This window comes from Pezoporus wallicus, unplaced genomic scaffold (assembly GCF_028554395.1).
Source record: "Pezoporus wallicus isolate ANWC-B61680 ecotype Strahan unplaced genomic scaffold, APGP_CSIRO_Pwel_v1 contig_5709, whole genome shotgun sequence".
NCBI classification, from domain to species: Eukaryota; Metazoa; Chordata; class Aves; order Psittaciformes; family Psittacidae; genus Pezoporus; species Pezoporus wallicus.
The window spans coordinates 41,100-63,534 of record NW_026635251.1 but is presented as its reverse complement, the minus strand read 5'-3'; the positions used below and the strand labels follow the sequence as shown (position 1 = coordinate 63,534).

The following is a 22,435-nucleotide window of genomic DNA, read 5'->3' as shown; positions in this document are numbered from 1 at the left end:
AGAGCCGGCGGTGAGCCCGCCCCTACCGCTTCCCTCCCTGCGCCGCAACGGGGCGCCCGCGGGCCCCTCCGCAGCGGCGCCGGCGGTGGAGGAGGAAGATGGCGGCTGCCGCCTCCGAGCAGGTCTGTCCCGGCTGAGGTGCAGGCGCGGGGAGGCTGTGGGGCCCTCCCCGCTGGGGCGAGGGGAGAGCGAGGCCCAGCCCCGCCGCCCGCGAGCCCTTGGCGAGCCGCCTGAGCGGTCGCTCCGGCCGAGGGGCGCTGCTTGTGGAGGGGACGCTCGGGCGGGGGCGCCGTTTTTGCGGCGGTAGCTGAGGCTGGCGCTGTGCCGGAGTCCTCCGCGCGGACGGCAACCCCCATGCCCGTGTTTCCCCGCTACTTGTGACAGGCGGGAAGGGGAGAAACGGCGCTTGGACGGCGTGTGCGACCCCCGCCGAGCTCTTTCAGGGACGGGCGGCCTTTGCCTTGCAGCGGGGGGAGGCCTCTCGAGCCCGTCGCTGCGGGGCAGCCTGCTTTCTGCTGCCCAGCCAGGGGAAGCCGTGTCAACGAAAACACTTGCTGTTTCCGAAATAAAGTGTCGTGGCGTTTGTGCACAGGAATGTCGATGTCTTGCGTAAATAGGCACTTGCCGCTAGTTGGTGGAGCGGATCGCAGCTGGTCAGCGCGGCCGGTATTTATAGGAATGCGGCGTGAGGCTTCTTGTTACGGGGCAGAAGCACGGTAGGCGGCGGCAGGGCGTAAGCAAGCCTGGAGCTGAGTGAGATTCGGGCTCAGCTTCCGAGGCCTCACACGGAGCGAGAGCTGAGTTCGCCCGAAGGGGTGTCATTGTCACCCCGCCGAGGGGCGGGACAGCGCCGCGCACGCCGCAGCGGGCAGGACCGAGCTGTTCAAGGGCCCATCTCTCAGGAGCTCGGGCATCTGTCTGCACGGGATTTTCAATCCGAGTGAGTCTGTGCATGTGCATCTGCGCCAGTGGCAGCAGTGGGTATAAAGTACCAGATTCCTGAGGGGTCCTACCCAGCCTCGCCTCGCGTGCCATAGGAAGCACTGCCTAGTTTAGCATAGATGCTCCAGCACTTGTTCCAGCTATCACTGTTTCAGCCATTTTCTCCCAGTCCTGGTGCCGTCGTCTGTGGTGCTGCCTTGCCAGGTGAAAAAGCAATATTGGAGTTCTAGCTCAGCATCACATCCTTTCAAGAACACACTGCCCTCAGGACAAGATACTGTTCTGTTGTACGAGATTTCCATTGCCTTTTCCCTCTTCTTTCAGTTTCCTTGCCTAGCCAATTCTGAGTTCCAGCAGTGCTAGAGTGGCTTCCAGAACATCACTGAGGAAACACTCCATAAAATTGTTCTGGTCAAGCACCTTTCTCAAAACCATTTCCTTGTTCCTCAGCAAAAGAAGATAACAAGACGTTTTTACTTGTTACCTCAGTATAGACACATGCAAATGCAGTAAGCTTGAGGTGCAGCTTCAGGATTCGTTTCAAATGAACAAACTTAATCACATCAGAAGATCAAGTCCTTTCTTTGAAGAATTAGCCCTTAAATAGCAACCTGTTCCATTCAACAGAGGCGCAACAAAATTTTGGACAGTTACAAAAATACATCGAAGATTTATTTTTCCTATTAATATCTACAAGAGTTTCCTCTATCTGTTGATTTGATATATTGACAGGATATCCCTTGCAATCTAGTAACTTCAAATGATTAAATTAAAGCTAGTCTGGCCAGGTTTGAAGCTTTTCTTAATGCTGCATACAAAAAAATATTTATTGAACGCAAACTATCTGCTGTTAAACTATTTGTATCCACCACCTGCCTTTTGGATAGGCTTATTGAGAGTCTATCCTGCATTAGCATGGTGGGAACTACAGTCCTGTGCATTGGTAAATGACAAGCAGGATTATGTCCTGTATCATCCCTGAGAGGTAAAAACTTGATGAAGTTCTTTACGGCTGCTTTTTTTTTTTTTACTGCAACAATGTCATTAATAATTCCTATCTGTTATGATAAAAATGAGATATAGAAACATACATTGTCTAAAAATATCTGGGGTTTAATTTTAATCATTGCATTAACAGATTGCGGTGGTTGTAAACATGTATTCTAAGTACAGAGTGTCAGGGTGAAATTAAATATTGAACATAATAACTAATACATTCCAGTACTTGATTCAAATTTGTATTTTTTGCATATGTATATGTGTCATTTTAACAGCTTCTCCATGCTTTGTATTATAGCAAAGTTCTAATGGCCCAGTGAAGAAGTCTATGCGAGAGAAGGCTGTGGAACGCAGGAACATTAATAAGGAGCACAACAGTAATTTTAAAGCAGGATACATCCCAATTGATGAAGACCGTCTCCATAAGACAGGGTTACGTGGCAGGAAAGGCAACTTGGCCATTTGTGTGATTGTTCTTCTTTTTATTTTGGCTGTCATCAATCTGATTGTGAGTATAATACTTTGGCTGTAAGCAACCTTAAGACTTAATTCATTTTGACAGTTTACTAGAGAAATAAATATTCCCATATGGATGAGAAAGGCTTAAAATGTACCGAAGGAAATTTCTCATTTTTCTCCTTTCTTTTATTGTTCTTTTGTAATCTGAGCAAGATTAGATAGAAGAATCTTTCAGGTTCAGTCATGATCATTTCAGTTATCATGATCCCAGTAAGGATCCTACTATTTATGCAACACAGAATTAGGAACCTTGAAAGCAGCTCTTCATTCCCAGAACTGAATAACAGCAAATGTGCAGTGTTACTAGTGTAGTTCAAATGCATCTGGGATAAATTATTATGCCAGAAATATTTTATATATAATAACAGAACTGTATGTGAGCATTCAGAATTAACCATCTAGTGCACTGTAAAATCTCATTGTTGTAATTACCACTTTTTTATTGCTTGATCAATGAGAAGTAATGAATTATTTTTCGTAACTTGACATCCACCTGTGAAGGTGCTTTCTTGTAGTTCAAGGGTGAGTATATCCTGAGCTCAGCTGCTTTGTTCAGGTAATTTGTTTAGCCAGTGGTACCATTGTTACCCTTAAACAGGAGAAAGATTTAATATGGACATGTTTTATTTCAAATATATGTATATATTAGAGAGAGAGAAATTTTAGCTACCATTTCAGATGAATCTAAAAATCATATAAAATGCCTTTCATACTTAAATGTGTTCTGATGTTTCGAGTATGAATGAAACAGACTAAAGTAAATTCACACCCAAAGCTCACTTAAACACTGGCATTAATATTTCAAATAAAACATCTAGTTAATACAGAACTTGTTGTGGGAAGATCCAGATGGTCAAAGTAATCTTCAAAAATGCATGTTTCTCTTTCAGATCACGCTGGTTATCTGGGCAGTGATTCGCATCGGTCCCAATGGTTGTGACAGTATGGAGTTCCATGAGAGTGGCTTGTTGCGGTTTAAACAAGTTTCTGACATGGGTGTTATACATCCCTTGTATAAAAGCACTGTAGGAGGCAGACGTAATGAAGACTTAGTGATCACTGGAAATAATCAGCCTGTAAGTTATATCATGACTTGAAAATGTGTGAGCAACATTATGGTATTGCACTCACATTATGAATAAATGTTACACTTCAAACATCATTAACTTCATGACTTTGTTTCTGAAGATTGTATTTCAGCAAGGAACAACCAAGCTTAGTGTGGAAAAAGACAAAACTTCTATTACCAGTGATATTGGCATGGAATTTGTTGACCCACGGACACAAAATACCTTGTTCAGCACAGACTATGAAACTCATGAGTTTCATCTGCCAAATGGAGTTAAAATCTTGAATGTACAGAAGGCTTCTACAGAGAGGGTAAGTCTCCTTTAACTAGCACTTTTTGTAAAAGTTCATTACAGAATTGCCTTAAAGTTGTAGAGTAATGAAAAAACAACTTTACCAATCCAATTTTTCAGGCCTATTAAGAATTTTGTCTAAATGTAGCTAAAAATGCAGCTCTGAAAATGTAAGTCACTCTAAAAAGTTAGAACAGAAATTAAATCTGATATCATTAAATGAGTGCAGTGTGAGGGATACCATGTCAACTAGGCTTGTGTGTCTTTTTATTAAGCATTTACTCATTTGTGCATGAATAACTGTTTCAGAAATCAAATTTCTATAAAAAGCTTCTCTGTTTTCTTTAAGATCTTACAAAATAATTACCAGAATTTCATGTCTTTCTTTCCTTCTGTTGGAGATAAATGATAGTACAATCAGAATTTCAGAAGTCTTATTACAAGTATAGAGAACAATTACAGTGTTATAGGAGTTGTGTCAGTTCATGGCTTCTAGGTTAAATGAGTTCTTAGCTTGGTTTCTGCATTAAATATGATGTAGTTGTGAAAAAAATAAAAACCCTAAATGCCAGTGTGTGTACATTTAAAATTTTGAACTTAATGTGAGGCTAATTTCTTTCATGCACATCGTTACTCATAACAAAGGCTTTACACATAGAGTACAGTGCATGGTTCTTTTGTATAACTTTAGGAGAGTAGTATCAGTGGTTTTATAGAAGGTTGAGTGTGCCTTAGGAAGCATTGAGCAATCCAGTTAAGAACAAAGAGAATTTAGTTCTTCTTCGTGTTTCCTCTGCAAGGCTAACAATTAGACAGTATCTTCCAGGAAAAAAAAAAAAAATTTACATACCTTCCATAATTAAGTAATCCTTGTTTTTAAATGGGAATGTGGAAAATTAAAAATGGGCAGAAACTTCATAGGTATAATGACAGAAGGGCAAAAAGTACATTGAAGTTTTTATTAAATTCTAGCAATTTTTGAGGTAATTGAAAGTACTCAGACAAATGCAAGTGACACAATTTCATTGTTCTGTAATACACTTGTTTTGTCACATTCTTAGATTACCAGCAATGCGACCAGTGATCTAAACATAAAGGTCGATGGCCGTGCTATCGTCCGGGGAAACGAAGGTGTTTTTATCACAGGCAAGACCATTGAGTTTCGAATGGGGGGTAACATGGAACTTAAAGCAGTAAGTATTTCAAATCAGCATTTTTTTTGGAACAGCTTAGTTTCAAATTCAGGCTGATAATGAACTGATGTAGCTTTGTATAGTTTCAAGTTTTATGTGAAGTAGTGTTGCATTAAAGTTTAGTTGCAGTCTGTATTTAGTAGGATTTTCATAGAACCATAGAATCATAGAATAGTTAGTGTTAGAAAGGACCTTAAGATCATCTAGTTCCAACCCCACTGCCATGGGCAGGGACACCACACACTAAAGGTGGCTTATTACTTTGCTGCTAATTACCAGTTCAGTAGTTTCCAGGTACCTATGATTTACTACTGCTAAGAGGACAAAACCCCACAATGCAGTTAAAGCTAAGCCATTGCCTCTGCACTGAAAAGAATACCAAAGGGAATTAATCTTCTCTTTTGGAGGCTTTACTGGGGTCAGCAACCTTTGACAGAGGAGCAGAGCACGCTATCATCTGTGCTGCTGCGGTATAACTTGCCTGCATTCATTTAAGATTTCTGGAGATTGTTAAGATTGCAGGGCATATGGAATGATGGAAAAGGTTAGAAGAGGATAAAAAAATAGAGATACATACACTTTCATTTCATGTGTGAATAAATTTAATGTATTAATTCAATCCCTGGTTCCCAGTTCATGTCCCTGTTTTTAGATGTACTGCATTTGGTAATAGGTCTGTAAAGTGAAAAGCCGCTATTGCTGTCTCTCAGTATCAGTCTACCATTGGAATAGTAAAGTACATTGCTCACTGTAATGGAGAAATCCAGAGGCATTATTCACAAATTTAATTAGAAAATGAAACCTTGTTGTATGTACTTTCTTTATCCTGTTGATGCCTGCAACCATCCTAAAGGTGTCACTTATTCATTAAACCAGCTTGTCCTTTTCAAGAACAACCTGCCTTGTCTAAATTAGAAGTTATACATTTTTTTTTTCTCTTTAATAGGAAAACAGCATTATTCTGAATGGAACTGTGATGGTCAGCCCATCACGACTGCCAAGTTCTTCTTACGGGGAACAGTTTAATAACGGGAACTGGCTGCGTTTCAAGCTCTGCATGTGTGCGGATGGGACACTTTTCAAGGTCCAGGTGACAGGTTATAACATGGGTTGTCAGACTTCTGTCAATCCATGTGGAGCCACACACTGAAACACAAATCACTACCAGAAGAGTTCTCTTCAGTGTTTACATGTATTTGTATGAAATAATTGCATGCCTTCAAGGATTTCTGGTTTTACAGCAGTTTATACTAACATTTGTTACATAATATTTTTAAACAAAGGCTGTGATGTTCAGCAGTATTGTCACCATTGTGTTAGCCATAATAGTGGCACTGATGTAATAAGCTATCTACATGTGTACTGAAGTACCTTCCTTCCTGAATTGAGATCAGTAGAATGTATTTCAAGAATGTGATCTTAGCAACAGTCTTATCTGCCTTCAGTTGCCTTAAGAGGAGGTTTTTGTCCTGCATCCCAAGACCTTGAGGGCTGCTGAGAACATATCTGCGATCTGAAGGACTTCAACAGGAATGCTGATTTGTTGTTGAAAGTGGATTTACTGGCAGATTTTTATCTTCTCTTAATTTCTTGCCAAAGGTTGATATAATGATCTCCCCCAAAATGATGTGGTTTACCATATGGGTACTAAGAGAGGAGTAGTGGCAGATTCACTTTATAATGATGCATTATTTCTGCCATATAGTCTCATGTAGTTAAAAAAATAAATGCTAGCACAAATAATATTTGCAAAGTAATTCCAGGTGTGGAAATGTAACTTCAATTTTTAAACAGTCCTGTGATTACTGAAGTGTCTGTGCAGTTTTGGCATTCTACAGTTGCTTAATTTATGTGAAGTATTTATAAAACATGTTTATATTAGAAGTACATTTTTAAAGATGTAACTTGCTCACTACCCAAGAAAGTATTTTCCGGGGTGCTTTAGTGTGAACCACGTATGAATCTGTTTTTCAACAGACAGACACCTAAAGCATGACTGTTGCAGCAGTGCCCGAGATCAGATCTCTTTCCCTGTCAATGTCAGTACTGATGCATTACCAAGAACCTCAGAATTAAATTCTGACTTTAAACTGCGCAGCTGTACTTCTAAATGTGATGGTAGGGTATCCTGGCAGCAGAGTAAATACATGTGTATCTGAATTTGGCAACAATGTCTATGGAGAAGACATTGGGGCCTTACAGAAACTATTTAACTGCTTTTGCAGAGGTAAGGTGTTCTGTACAAAAAATAGATCAGCGCATTGTAAGATTCCTCCTTCTCCCACCTCGTGTGTATTTTCAGTTTAAAATACTTTTGTTTTTCAGTAGCATCAAGTAATCTTAATGGAAGTCACAAAGGTGACTTTGCAAGTCGCTTTTTGACAGGTTCTCCTAGATAAGCACACGCTTCTCTTCCTACAAGTTGTGCAAATGTTACACGTTAACTTCAGAGTTGGTCATTTGTTATGGGAAGACAAACTGTCTACCGTTGGTTTGCTGCTTGCAAAATACATAGAATTCCACGAAATACAAAACAGCTTCTGTTGCAACAAGAACTTTGTATCCAAGGTCCCATCTCCTGTATTTACTAGAAGTCACTATGTGCATGTAGGGCTGGAAGGGGTTTCTCAAGGAAGTTCCTTAGGCATTATACCAAACAGGAGGTCAGAGTAGTCATGCTTCCCTCATTGCCCAAAGGCAAAACCAGAGTTTGATGCTCAATAGTTGTTGAGGGTTTGGAAATGGACAGCAGTGGAGATGTTCTAAAAAAAACAGAAGACAATAAACCGTAGCAAAAGCCATTGAATTGCTCACGTTAGAGATTATGGGAAAGTACTAACATTTTGCATACAGCCTTCATGAGCACCATAATGTTACTGGAGTTAATATTTATTAACCACTTCAACACACATTTTGCTAAAAACATGTACACACCTTTGCTGCTAAGCAGTGCCTCAGTATCTGTTACAGTTAAGAGGAGGAAATAAATTGTAACACTTTTAGAACTTTCACTCATGCTAATGGAAGTTGGTCACTTTATTTTTGTATATATTAAATATAGACACAGGCACATATAAAAATATAAGCAGCAATATCCTCAAAGCTGAAATAGATTTGAAAAATACAGATACTGCATCAGAGAGTAACCTACAAACAAAGAGCATATTAAAGCTTTTCTCTCGTTAAGACTGACAGGCCTATATGCTAGTAATTGGTTCTTTATCAAGAGTTCTTTTTAAAATACTGTATGCAACATAGCAGAAAGATTTGTCACAAAGGTACTCTTAAATCATGGGCTGGAGACTTGGTTTTGAGGTATGGACCTTTTTGTCAAAATGTAGCAAAACTGATCGTGCAAAAAAAAACAAATGAAATAAGTTATCATTTTGTAAGCTATTTATGTGTTGTTAATATATTTTGTTGCCTTCACTACACAGTTTGAAAAATGTTGGCACCACACATGCCTTATGTTGTGCATTTATTTGCTGGTTTTCTTCTAATTGCTTGAGGTACATTTTTCTGTTTCTTGTATTTAAAACACTGTGTGGCACATTCATTATTTCATTCTCACAGATGCACTTACCATCCTGGGTACGTTGAATCAACTTAGATGCAAAGAGTTCTCAGCACAGGTAAAGGTGGTGGTTGTTTGTTTTGAAATGGATCAATAAATTCTTAAGATGCAGCTGTGGTTTGGAAGTGTTATTTGTAAGAATATAGTTTGTCATTAAAAATACATTGTTGTGTTATCAACAGGGAAACTAGTTTTTTATTGACTGTAAGTATGAAAATCATTCCACATGTATTTGTCATGGATTGTATGTGGTGGACTTTGCTCAGTGGTGATTGTGTGATTCCTGAAGTAGAGTTCAAAAGTCTTCACTATTGTTAGTTCACAAGTTCCTGTTGAAGCTGTGTTTCCCCACTGAAGGGCTGGAAAAGAAACAAGGTGGGATTGTTTTTCGGGAGAGGTGGTGGGAGGGGAAAGGTTACCAGTTATTGACTGTTCTTTTTGAAAAGTACCAAAGACTCCAAATGGAATGTTTAAGGCAGAACATTGGTAATGCTTCCTTACTTGATTTTGTTTAATGTCAAAGTATTTCCGCTTTTAAGTCTTATTATGCTGAGCTTACCACCTTTCTACACTTTACATGCAGATACTATGGATAACCTTCACTTGAGTGTCGTAGCTGTGGTCCTATACTGTCATCTTCCTGGCTCAGTGGGGAGCAAGTCACAGCAGATTCTTCTTGATACACATCACCATTCAGACTGCCAGTGGGGTGAGGAGCTCTTACTGAACTGTTCTTTTACCGGAATGTCTACTATTCCAGAGGATATCTCACAAACAGCAGTAACAGCTGATTTTAGCTACAATAACATTAAAACTTTCTTGTGCACCGGTGGAATAAACAAAGAATGGATGCTGAAACACCTGAATCTCAGTAACAATCTGATTTCTGAACTCTCCTTAACTACTTGTAGGAATTTACCTGCTTTAGAAACATTAATCCTCGATGGTAATGCCATCCACACCCTTACACTGGACATACCTACCCCTGCACATGGGTCATATGGAAAAGCTGATCATCTCCTGCCTGCTTTGAAAGTATTGTCAATGGAAAGAAATAATCTTAATGCAGTTCCAAGAGGTAAGCATTTTAAAACCTTAAAGAAACCTTGCTTCCAAGGGGTAAGTTGTTTTTGGATATGATTCAGTAACATCCTACTAAATTCAGAAGGTGATCATCTCTATTAGTTACATGTAAAATGAGGAAAAGTTCCACCCATGTGCAGAGACTGAAACAAATGGGTTGTTTCTGATTAGGCTGTGGGGTTTATAGTCTTTGCAATCATAATGCCTTACTGTCAGTCAGATATAACCAAATTTATCCTCGGAGACCCCAAGCAGTATTTTTGCTTGTGGTATAGAAAGGGAAATAAGGATCTCTGGAAAACCATCAGCCTCCATAATCCAGTCGTGAACCTTAACATCAAGAAAATTATGGATAATGAATTTCATACTACTCTTCAGAAGAATGTCAATACTCTTAAATAAAGCTTACTCTGATTTCAGTATTTCACAAGGCCAAGAAAATATATTTTTTTCAGTCAAAACAATTTTGCTCTGTGCCATCTGACACCGAAGCAAAGTTATACCTGGTGACAGGAGAGGGCTGTAAGGTTTCGATAGACTCCTAGAAAGTGTTTGTCATCGCTGAACTATGGTGGGCATCGCAGCCTTTATGACAGCCTCTATCCTCCTAAACAGGTGAGTCACATTGTCTAAGCAGTGGTTAAATGAAGAGGCTGCCATATGAGCAATGCTATCTTGTATATTGTTTGCTGAATTTAACTGATCTTTGATAATATCCAGGTACTTCACGTTGTCCAAACAAGGGTTAAATGAAGCAGAAACTGCCATACATACATTTCTGGCACAAATTTAGCTTCAGGGAAGCATCCAAACTACAATTCTTCATGCAGGTGCAAGTAAGAATTTATGAGCTGCCAGAACTTCTGAATGCCTTTCCTACCAGCTACCTCTAGTTTTACAGCAGGAATGAATCATTCCCTCTGCTTTTCACAATAAACCCAAAGATCAATTACTCAAGGAACAGCACAGCAAACTGCAGTAAGAGGTTTCCAGCAAACTAGGTGACACCAAAGGCAAAATGTTTACAGGCAAATAGTGGCTTTTCAACAATACTGTATGATCAAAAACCATTTTAGAGTGACATTCAGGTGTTACAAACTGTAGCGAGGCCAAGTGTTCATGTGCCTCCTGTCTCATTGGAACTTGCAGGCTGGAGCTTTGGGGGCTGGCCGTGCAGCACCTGAGAAAAATGAGGTATCACCAGCATTCAAAAGAGCTGCTTACAGAAGACAGATGCTGTTATAACTAGAATATGCTGAGGAATACACTGTCATGCTTTTGATAATTCACCGGCAGACAAGCGTAAGAAACAACACATTTTTGTTTTCAGTCAGGTTTATATCCTGTGAGTGTGGTTCAAATGGGAAACTCCCATGGACTTACAATATCTCTTACTCATTGCCATTTGCATCACTTTTGCATCTCCATCATTTATTTGCAATTAACATACTTGGATTTTATAAACTGAGCATATTCCACCCTTTTCCCACTCTTCCTTTCCTACCTCCAGTTCTCCAGAGAAATGTGCTCAAAGCATAGAGATCACAGTCAGAATAATTTTGATAGCACAAAGGAATGTTACTGCTTTTATGGAGCTGTGAATGTTTAAAACATGCATTGATGGTGAATGTATTAACATGCTGCCTGATACTGATGCTGATGCTGTGCAACTTTTAGAATGGGACAACCACTGGATAAGAGAGGCACAATAACTCAAAGCCTGCAGCCACTCCTTGCAATAGTAGGGAATGGAAGGAATTTTGATGCAAACAACTTTAAAAAGCCACTTGATGCAGTTGGAAAAACAAGGACATGAATTGTGAAATAGTTTTGTTCTTCCTAGGACTGGGCCTGCTGCAGTCTCTGCAAACTGTCCATATGTCATCCAATGGCATACAACAGATTGATCTGAATGATTTTCAGAACTGTTCACAGCTGAAGGACATCGACTTGCAAAACAACCACATAATTAAAATTCATCCAGATGCCTTCAGGAAGCTCAACAAGTTACAGGTTGTAAAGCAGTACTACAACTGTTTCAGTGTTTTGTATTAATTGCTGTTAAAGATATTAATTATCAACTATTCAGCAGGATTATATTGGTCTTTGATTATTATATTATTATACAATTTTAAAAACTAAAGCAAATGGTGAAAATAATCATTGGTATATAATATATACTTGCTTTTCATATACAGGAAAACACATACACTTGTAAATATACAAAATATAACCATAAATTCACCATTTATTTATGCCACAAACCAATCCATAACTGGCTTAAACACACACACGTCCTTCTCTACTATCATCCCTTCCATGCTGAGAGCCCCACAGCTTCCCATGCACACAGAGATAGTCTAGAGTGGGAGAATTCTAAATACACAAACTTTTCATTTAAATCAAAAAGCTTAGAAAAATATTACTGCAATCCTGACCAGAGCTATTGCCCCTGTAACTGCAAAGTGCTTGTATGCTAAACTAAATGTTACTGTTGATACTGCAGTTAGGATTCTATTGTAAGGCTTATCAAATTAATTCTGACTTATTTCCAACTAGGTAGTAGATCTCCGTGGAAATGCTCTGACAACCCCCCTACCACAGATACTGATCAGTTTGAACTTCTTTCAAATTGAAGTGGATTTGTCAAATAATGCCTGGATATTTAATTGCAGACTGAACGCTTTCAAACATTTCATTCATTTTCTTTTTGACCCCACAAGGAAAAAAATGAGTATTTCATACAATAAATCTGGCACCAGCTCACAGAAACCTCTGCTCTATCTTTCAAGTTTGCATTTAAACTGCAGCGACAGTGTTTTGCTCAAGGGGGCTGCCATCCCAACAGGGAAGATGTTAGTGCTAAACTGTAATTCAGACAACACAAGAGGTATGTAAAACAGGACTCCATCCATATGTTACTAAAAAACAAATGTGCACAGAATGATCAAAGAAATCTGTTTTAAAAAGTGGATTTCCAAAGATACTGTTTAAAAACAACTGAACAACAATGAACATGCAAATTATTTCATTATAAAGTAGTATACCTGTTAGAATATTTGATAGTCATGTTTCTCCAAAGAAGTCTTCATCTTCCTCTTTACATTAAACTAATAACGATGCCCAATTATACACAAATAAATTTCATTAAGTAGTACATTGCAAATTTATCAGTTAATTTTGGAATGCAAACAAAGGATTGAATAGCAGAGTTGCATGTCTGGGGCATCTAGAAAACCAAGAAGGATACAATAACATTTCTGGTATTCACCTGTAGCAAAATGGAATGAAAATTTATTTGCAGGGGAGAAGATTTATATTTCTTCTACATAAGTACAGCTACTGTAGCCCACAGTCAGCATTTCCAATTATTACAGAGCTAGGTTAGATATAAGAAGGAAATTCTTTCCTGTTAGGGTGGTGAGGCTCTGGAATGGGTTGCCCAGGGAGGTTGTGAATGCTCCATTCCTGGCAGTGTTCAAGACCAGGTTGGATGGGGCCTTGGGTGATATGATTTAGCGTAAGGTGTCCCTGCCCATGGCAGGGGGGTTGGAACTAGATGATCTTAAGGTTCTTTCCAACCCAAACTATTCTATGATTCTATGCAGAAGGAAAGCTTAAGATCAGACTTGGAACAGAAGGTGTATTTGCCCTCTGCCGTAAGGCAGAATGGTTTAACTCTAATGGACAATAGCACTTTGAGGAGTAGGCTTTCCCCTTGAAACTCTCACCCCTAAATGAAAATATGTAGTTTCCATCAGATATGCCACCTGCTTGTCTATTAACAAGGAAAGTCATGGAAACTGATCAACACACTGGATTGCACCAAAACTCAACTGGGAACACAAGCAGATCCAAAGGCAAAGGGCTACATACAACCTTAAAACATTTCAAAAGCCAACAACCAGCCATGGCCTACACCAGATAAAGTTTGGAACAATTGCTCAGTAGATACAAATATCTTTGGTTTTCAGATCTTACTGTCACATTCAAAGCAGTAACTAGAGGAAAATCACAGTGACTGGCACGCTGACAGCTAACGAGTGAAGCTTTGTCTCATTGCTGCGCACAATGAGCGTGTCCACAGTGGAGAATGGCTGGCTATAAATACAGATCTTCCACAAGGGACAGCAGCAGGTGTTTCTAGTACAACCCAGAACACACTTAGATAATTCTAGTGATCTGCTCCCTCACACATGCTATTTTTCTTGTAATGCCTGCTATTAAGATCCCATAGGTACAGTTTTAAAGGGGGGGGGGGTGGGGTGGGGAGGGGGAGTATATGGTTGTTTAACAGATACTTGGTAAAATAATGCAGGATGGATAAAAAGAAAATGGATTTTATAATAAATAGCTGAAATTATCAAAGATAGGTCAGAGCATATTCTTACAGAAACAACTTGACCCCCAAAACCAAGTATCCTATGCTTTTAAGAAAGATTTAGTTTCTATCTATTTGCTTCTATTTCAGGTAATAAGAATGGAGCCTCTTGGTGGACACCTAATGGCAGAATTTCAAAAGATATGAGTCTTTCTCATATGACCCTGGATAAAATTAATAATTTAGTGATACACAATGCTGAGAAAGCTGCTGAAGGGTTATATTTGTGTATTTTTAATACAACAAAGAGGAAATATTTCATCTATGATATACAGGTGAAAGAAAGGGGGTCAACATTTTTGGTTCGCAAAGCCCGAGATGCTAACCCTGCTTTGCGACAAGGAAGAACAGAGCAAGACCTTACACTGGCTGTGTGCCTCTCGGTGCTCATTACATTTGTTTGTGCTTTTTGCCTGGGTGCTTTTGCTAGACCCTACCTTGGAAGCCTGTGGAGACTCATGTGCAGGAACAAGAACTCAGCTTCAGAACATACTTATTGTAACCAAGCTTTTTCAGATGAAACCTTGAGCAGAGAGTGCTCTGCAAGCACGAGCAAACCAACCAATACACAGCACAGCTTGTTCATTTGTGATGAGGATTCTTCAAGGAACATATACGTTCTTCCTACAGAAACTTCACAAGCAAATGTCACTGATAGCAGCGTATGCGCACCAAATACTGAAGAAGAGTACCAGAAACAAAGCAATGATGAGACCAATGTGAAGAAAAAATCTTGTTTTTCAGACATCAAAACTAGCATCAGCAATGATGAAAATGTAAATGTTGATGATAATGGGCTGTTTTCTGTAAGGACAGATGACAAGGACAGCACGAAAGTAACACCAAGAAAATTAAAGAGTAATGTAATTTCACTACAGAAAGATCCAATATACGCAAATAATGAAGCCTCAGAGAAGAGCAGGATCCCTCCCATACACAGGAGATCAAATGCTGACTCTTACTCACATCACTCTTCAGATTCAGATGTACCCGTCAAGGGAGTAACTGGCTTTCCACTTTCCACAATACAAGCATGTACAGTTGCACAAGATTCTAGGAACAGCAAGGTAAGCAAGAGCTCTGCTCTGCTGCAGTCCGGTATCACAGAGGCTACACCAGATTCTCCTGAAAGAAAAGGTGTTGTTCCACAAAATGAAGCCATGAGCACTACAAAATGTATGCCTGGAAGGCAAAGCTGTGATAAACAATGTTGTCTAAGCGGCAACGCCAATCTAACCAGTGATGTGGGAGATTTTATTTTACCCAGTAGCTGCAGAAGAAATACAAATATTGAGAATTTAAGCATCTACCAAACAATAGAAAGCTCTCCTTTTACAGAGTACAATTGTAAAGCAGAACCCACAAATGAAAGAGGTACTTCGGCAGATATATTTGATGACAGTTTTTCAGATGAGGGGGCTCCATTCACAATGAGCGACTGTAGTTCTTTAGCAGACTTTGAACTGGAACAAGCTGATGTTAGAGACAGCCTGCCTGTCTGTCAGTCATCAGCAGAGGAAGCTGATAGGAACAGTGGAACTGAGAAGTGCTCAACACTGCCAGAATCTCCAAGCCTTGCTGCTGGACTTCAGCATGTTGGGGAAAATGAAGACAAGAATAACGCGCATTTTGAAACTGCTATTAATTATGGATCAGATACCATCATGTTTGAAACAGCATTGCCTTACGCTGATAAATGCAGCAGCCACGTAAGCATGTCAGATCCAGACACAATTAGTTCTACAAATCAAGATGTTCCTGTTACATTTGATCACATCATTAATGCTGAGTCAGCAGCACAGACCTCGGTTTCTGATTCTCTCTGCAATCCAAGTGCAGGTTTTGGTATCATGTTACTTTCATTAAAACATTCTCCCATGTATGATGCAGACAGAGAGAACACTCCTGAAGAGGCTGAGCTGCAGCAAGATCAGTTTCCCACCGAACCACAGCATTCCCTCAGCTTCAGTCCCACTGGACAAAAGGCAAATGCACCAGAGGAAAGTACAGATGAACACAGAGATAGGAACTCCTCTGAAAAGAATCATGGTGAAGGATGCATAGCACTACGAAACACATCTGACAACAGTGATTTCACTTTTGCTCCCACTGATACTGGTTTGAATGAAATTGGTAAAAGAACATCACTACTGCATTCCAGCAACAACTCACCTCCTCACTCTCTGCCTGAAAAACAGCTGACAGTTATTACAGAGACAGAAGACTTGTTACCACAGAGGAAGCAGGCAAACACACCTAAGGCTCATGCAGATGTAATGCAAAGAGGTTTTAATGAGAAAAATTGTGATGGATACACGGAATTACAGGATACCAGCAACTGCAGCCTGCCTGAAGCAGCAGATTTGCTGCATCTTCACTCTTCTGGGAAAACACAACCAATATTCAACACAGATCATTTTCAGCCGGATCAGAGTGATGAGGATGCATATTCCCTCCCAGTCCCACAAGGCTTCTTCAGTGAAAGCACACGATACAGTTCATGTTCATTCCCACAAACAACTACAGGGAATACAATCTCCAAAAGCACTCATTCCAGAAAGGTGGAGGATGACACTACTTTGACAGGACTGCAGAACCGTTCTACAGCAGCTGTCAACCTCCAAAATTCAAGCGAGAAACTCCATCAAAGAGGTCAGACCAATTTAGGACAGGGACAGGTTTTCATTAAGAGAAAGAGAGCATTTGATGGATTTGCTAAGGTTTTGGAAAGCAGGAGAACAAACTTCAATAGCTGAGACACAAAAATATAACACTAAGCTTCCACAGTGTTTATGTCACACAGCAGCTGCAAAAAAATGATTGTGTCTTAAAATGATGTGTGTAACTTTTAATAACTGTTAAGTAGCCTGGGTTGGTTTGCTGGGTTTTTTTGGTAACTCTCAGTACAACCATCTATCTGCCTTTAAGCTCTGAAAGCCAAGTTATGGAACTAGAGTGTATGTCCAGTTTAAAACCACTGTAATACCAAAGGGTAATTTGGGTCAGAAGCCATGGACTTGTTTAAGGGTACTTGTAAAAAAAACCAAACCAACCAAGAACAGATTTCATTAAAAACAACTCTAGGATATTCAAATGAGTAAACTACTTGGTAGTTGTACCTGCTAATAAAGCTTTTGCTGAGTTACAATAATAATATATACTTTCTTATTATTGTTGGTACTAAGATATTAGTTTCCCTTTAAATTGGCCTCTAATATGGACTGTTTTGTTTCTCTTTGTCCAAAATAAATGTAACACTGAAATTATTACACTGTTACTGTGTTTTCCTGCGGGGCTCACCCTATACAGTGAAATAGTGCGTATTACTCTCTTCTGCTTTTTGAACCAAATTTGTGGATTAAGTGTTTCTGAACACCCACAGTTTTGCAGAGATAGGTGAAGTCTGAGCAGTATTAAATTACACGTAAAAAATGAGGTTTTAACTTGTCAAGACAGAGAGAGAAATGGAACTCTTCTTTCGCAAAGAAACAGAATTCAAACCTTGCAGAAAAGTCAGCTATGGAAATGCAGCTACCTGCAGTTTGCAGGTGTGCTGGCACAGGCGGAGTAACTGAAGAAAAGCCAACCTACTATTACTAAGCTGTAATTCCCTAGGAAAAAGGATCCTATACTCACTTCAGAATTTCACTTAAGAGGGGCAAATCAAGAGCAGCTCAGAACTGCTGTATTAAGACCAGCAATAGCTTGATATAAAGTAATTTTTTCTAAGCCAAAAGATAACAAAACTAAGTTTTTTTCTGAATGTGGCCCAAGGCCCTTTTTAACATACACACTACCATGGGCGCAGTCTTTGGAGGGAAACGGCATCACGATGGGGAACAGGCCCAGGTTCCCATTAAAAACAGGCTGGCTGGCAACTTGGGGAAAACCCTGTCATGCAGTCACAAATTAATTCACTAAAAGCTCTGAACAGAAGAATACATTCCAGTTCCACCAGATGAAAAGTCCAATGGCACAGGTACATCTCTGGAACTATCTTTAGAGAGAAAGCTAGGACGGAAGAAACCACTGCTGACAGAAGCTAGGGATCGGTTAGCTTCACATCTTGGAGCTAAAAAAGAACTACTGCAAAAAAACTTGAGGCAAGGAAAAGCAGCTGAAGGAGACCAGTACTGGTATTACTTGATCTTTTGAAAACCATTTTCTTTAGTGCCTTGAGTTCCTTCCAGCAATTACACATTGTAGTGGTTTAACCCTAGCTGGCGACCAAGCGCCATGGACAAACATGTACCATCACAATTACCAGTTAAACACTTACCGAGCCAAGTCACTTCTGCTTAGATTTCCTTCACAGGCAATGAACCTGCTGCAGTCACACAGATCTTCTTGCCTACCAATTAATCCTCGGAAGATTTCTGTACTTTTTGCTCCAGTACTCAGTGATACCTAAAATGCTAATGAGGTAACTAAGAACTTTATTATGAGCAGGTACCGGCTTCATTCCTTCAGTAGGAGTCCACTCGGGAACCAAGGATGAAATCATCTTCTGAAGAAACTGATTCATTTGTCATCAAATTATTCATGAGTTTAAGGGTCAGATTTTGTTTTCAGTTTTTCAAACACAAGCAAAGGTTTTACACATTTCACTGTCCACAATTGTTCCTACTCCAAGTAGACAAGAATGAAACAACAAAACACTACAATCTGCAAAAGTCACAGCATCCCCAGAAATGTAACCAAGATAAAGTGTCACCCAATATAACTCATTCCTTGATTAGACAAGTGTCTGTAACTGTTATACCCTATTCTGCTAGGGTGAGGTGTCCCTGCCCATGGCAGGGAGGTTGGAACTAGATGATCTTAAGGTCCTTTCCAACCCTAACTATTCTATGATTCTGATTTTTCTCTCCTAAACCCCACAGTCTCAATCTCATTTAATTCCTTGGCATCCACTGAATTTAAGGCTGCTGTTCTCAGAAAACAGAATGTGACAAAAAACAACTGTGTTTTTAGAAGCTGTCTAGAAGGAAAGGACTGGGTAATACGAGTGTGATTCCTCATAGGAACAGCTACAGAGCCACCAGGAGTAGAAAACAGAGCAGTATTTCCTCAGCACCAGTGCTCATAACTGGCTTTCAGTATCACTCATTATACACACAAGTTACTTGTGGCCAAAGCAACTTAAAAAATGAAATACATAAAAAAGCAGAGATTTGCTCATTATGGCATGTATGAATCTTCACACACGGTGTTGACAGACCATTCTCCAAGGCCTGTCTGTCACATTTTGGCTGTACCAGCTGCTAGCAAGTTAAGAAATGTAACTCCATAAGCAAGGCAATTTTGTGGATCATGAGAAAAAAAAAACCAGGCTGGCTCAAGTGCTGTCTCATACGCAGCAAAGCTTTGTCATTTGCTACAGTTCAGCAGGCTACCAAAATGTATATTGCAAGATCATCTTCTCATTTTTCCTGACCATGGGGATGGTGCAGTAGTGATGCTGCAGAGGTGATGCTGGCAGTCCACTGCTTGGAGAAGCTGTGAGAGTTCTCAGCCTCCCTTATGCCATAAAGTTACAGAAAAATAGTTATTTGCTGTCCTAATCAGGTAAACTTGCTTCCTCATCAAGGGATTTTTAACATGGGACAAAGTATTTAATTTTGCTGTCAGAATACTGTTGATGTTCTGTCTCAAACTTACCTTCAGATTTCTGCCTGATCTTGTGCCATTCTTTGCTACTGATCTCTCCACTCCTGGCATCACTTCATGCAAACAAAAACAGCTGCTTCTCATTCATACTAGCTCCTCACTTCATCAGCAGTTGCTCTTGAAGTTAGTATAAAACCTTTTTCTATTTTCTGTGGCTTCCAAGCACTGCTCCTTTTATTTTGCTCCTCTCCATCCACTCTATTTCACCATGCACTTTTGTATACAACAGCTATAGTCCCTCCATTCACCAACTCCCTTTGAGGTTTTATCCACTCCCTTTTCTTTACACTTCAGCTGGTATCAATCCACTGTATCCTGCTCACACCAGTATCTTCCCTAGTTTAGCTGGTTTGGTCACTGAGAATTATCTGGAATACCTACCCCACTATACAACCAGCTGCTGGTAGAGGAGCAGAAGTGTATGCTTTTCTTTCTCCATGCACAGGAGTTACAGCTGCAGAGAGGAATAACTGCAACTGCTGCTCCAAGGAAGCTGAAACTTCTTCAGCTTCATCAATAACTTCAGGTAGCAAAACTTATGTTCAGGTAAGACTTGTGTTACTATCACAGGTGACGGTAAATAGACCAAGTCACAGAATAGACCTGATGATAGAGGTGGCTGAGCATATGCTGTATGAATGTGCACATGAACCATGAGGAGGCAGCCAAGAGGATTTTGGTAATACTCTGGGCACACCTCCTTAAAGGGCAAGTGTGCTGATCTCTAGTGTTGACAGGACATAATATACCTCATATAGTGAATCAGTATAGGAAATATTAATGAAGTCTTAAGAGTACATAGAGAACTACAGTAATCAGAATGAAATAAAGCTCTCATTTTCTAACACATATTTATGATACTTGGATAACTATCAAGTTGTTTGCTGTAGGTACAAAGCATTTCATTTGTTCCAGAGTTCACTGGTAACTGGGCTGGAAAACAATCCTTGAATACCAAGAAAAGACATTCGCATCTAACCTACATATAATTAAAATCAGAAACGATTTGAATAATAATATTAAAGTTTTCATGGTAGAGGAGACTATGACTCACTCCCTTACAGATGCAAGAAGCAGGCTACATTCTGAGAACTGAAGAAGGCAATCCCAGCCTTCCCTAACGTGAGCATAATGAAGAACTATGTCTCCAGAATGGGCTCTACATTACAATATTCTAACTGTACTGTAAATGCACTGAACTTTAAATAACATTTTAAGTCAAAAGCCTTAGGAGTGGCAACTCAAATAGTGAAAAATATTAAAAACCCCGATTTCTTATAGTCTCTAACATGTGCTCCTTATTTTCTCGGCCAGCTTTTAAGTCTGTTTCCTATTCAAAATCAGATTTGTAATTCTGCAAGCAATACAAAGTAGTAAAATTAACTAATAGCTCCTTTAAAAACTGTATTTGTGAATATTATGGAGACACAGGCTGTAATTTTCATGTCTTATTGCTAGCAGCTTTTCTACTGTTCTGCTTAGATAATACCACTTCTGCAGTATTAAGTATCCGGTATTAAGATCAGTGCAACAGCTCATTACAAGTCAAATAATTTAAAGTCTTTTAAAAGTAAGGAAACCACAGGTGTTTAAGGTCACAAAGAGACTCTCTGATCAAAATATCACTACATTTGAAAACCCCTGAGACTTGTCTTCTCTACCAGCATTAAATTTGAGTAACTGAAGGGAATTTTCTTTAGCATTTTCTTTTAGAAATCACAGAAGAGTTGGCTGGACGGCACCTCTGGACGTCACCTATTCCACCCCTCCTGCTCAAGCAGGAGCATCTACAGCTGCTTGCCCAGGCCATATCCAGAAGGCTTTTGAGTATCTCTGAAAACGGGGACTCCACCACCTCCCTGCATAACCTGTGCAGTGCTTGGCCACCCTCACTGTCAAAAAGTGTTTCCTGATGTTCAGGGGGAGTCTCCCGAGTTTCACTTTGCACCCATGCCTCTGGTTCTGCCCCTGGGCACTAGTGGAAGGAGCATGGCTCCATCTTCTTCACACCCTCCCTTCAGATATTTATACATATTAGTAAGATTTCCCCCTAGCATCTTCTCAAGGCTCAGCAGTTCCAGGTTTCTCAGCTTTTCTTTGAAGGGAGAGAAGCTCCAGTCCCTCCACCAACTTCATGGCCCTTTGCTGGACTCAAGAGTTTCTCTGGCACTGGGGAGCCCAGAAGAGGACATAGGACTCCAGGTCTGGCTTCAACAGTGCTGAGGAGAGGGGAAGGATCATCTCTCTCAGCCTGCTGGCAAAACTTTGTCTAACACAGGCCAGGATACCATTTGCCTTCTATTGCTGCCTCATCTTCAACTTGGTGTCCACCAGGAATCCCAGCCGCTTTTCTGTCAAGCTTGTTTCCAGCTGGGTGGGTCCCAGCATATGCCAGTGCATGGGGCGAATCCTCTCCAGGTGCAGGTCTTCACACTTCTCAGTTTATGAGGTTCCTGTCAGTCCCTTTCTCCAGCCTGCTGAGGTCCCTCTGGATGGCAGCACGACCCTCCACTGTATCAACCACTCCTCCTGGTTTGGTGCCATCGTCAAACACGCTGAGGGTACCCTCTGCCCCATCATCCAGCTCATCAATGAAGGTGAACAGGACTGGACACAGCATTGAACCCTGGAGTACAGTGCCAGTTACTGCCTCCAATTAGACTTTGCACTGCTGACCACCACCCTCTGGGCCCTGCCATACAGCCACTTTTCA

At 40.2% G+C, this 22,435-nt stretch overlaps 3 protein-coding genes across 4 annotated transcripts; all 3 read left to right on the top strand.

The window, feature by feature from the left end:
- Positions 1-2: 2 nt before the first annotated feature.
- On the top strand, positions 3-6,824 carry SGCB (sarcoglycan beta). Of its 2 annotated transcripts, none has more exons than XM_057413705.1 (6): positions 3-122; positions 2,240-2,449; positions 3,351-3,536; positions 3,649-3,840; positions 4,883-5,014; positions 5,961-6,824. In XM_057413705.1, the coding sequence occupies exons 1-6, from the start codon at positions 99-101 to the stop codon at positions 6,162-6,164; spliced, it is 948 nt and encodes a 315-aa protein (XP_057269688.1). In that variant the 5' UTR covers positions 3-98; the 3' UTR covers positions 6,165-6,824. The 2 variants fall into 2 exon arrangements, with proteins under 2 accessions (XP_057269688.1, XP_057269678.1); XM_057413695.1 differs by lacking the exon at positions 3-122 and adding an exon at positions 1,383-1,885.
- A 2,303-nt stretch (positions 6,825-9,127) lies between these two features.
- Positions 9,128-9,753, top strand: LOC130601552 (leucine-rich repeat-containing protein 66-like). Its single transcript, XM_057413715.1, has one exon. It carries the CDS (start codon positions 9,135-9,137, stop codon positions 9,726-9,728), a length of 594 nt encoding a protein of 197 aa, XP_057269698.1. The 5' UTR covers positions 9,128-9,134; the 3' UTR covers positions 9,729-9,753.
- A 1,346-nt stretch (positions 9,754-11,099) lies between these two features.
- Positions 11,100-16,925, top strand: LOC130601535 (uncharacterized). The gene is made up of 3 exons (XM_057413682.1): positions 11,100-11,684; positions 12,231-12,561; positions 14,143-16,925. Exons 1-3 carry the CDS (start codon positions 11,484-11,486, stop codon positions 16,806-16,808), a joined length of 3,198 nt encoding a protein of 1,065 aa, XP_057269665.1. The 5' UTR covers positions 11,100-11,483; the 3' UTR covers positions 16,809-16,925.
- The last annotated feature ends 5,510 nt before the right edge of the window (positions 16,926-22,435 follow it).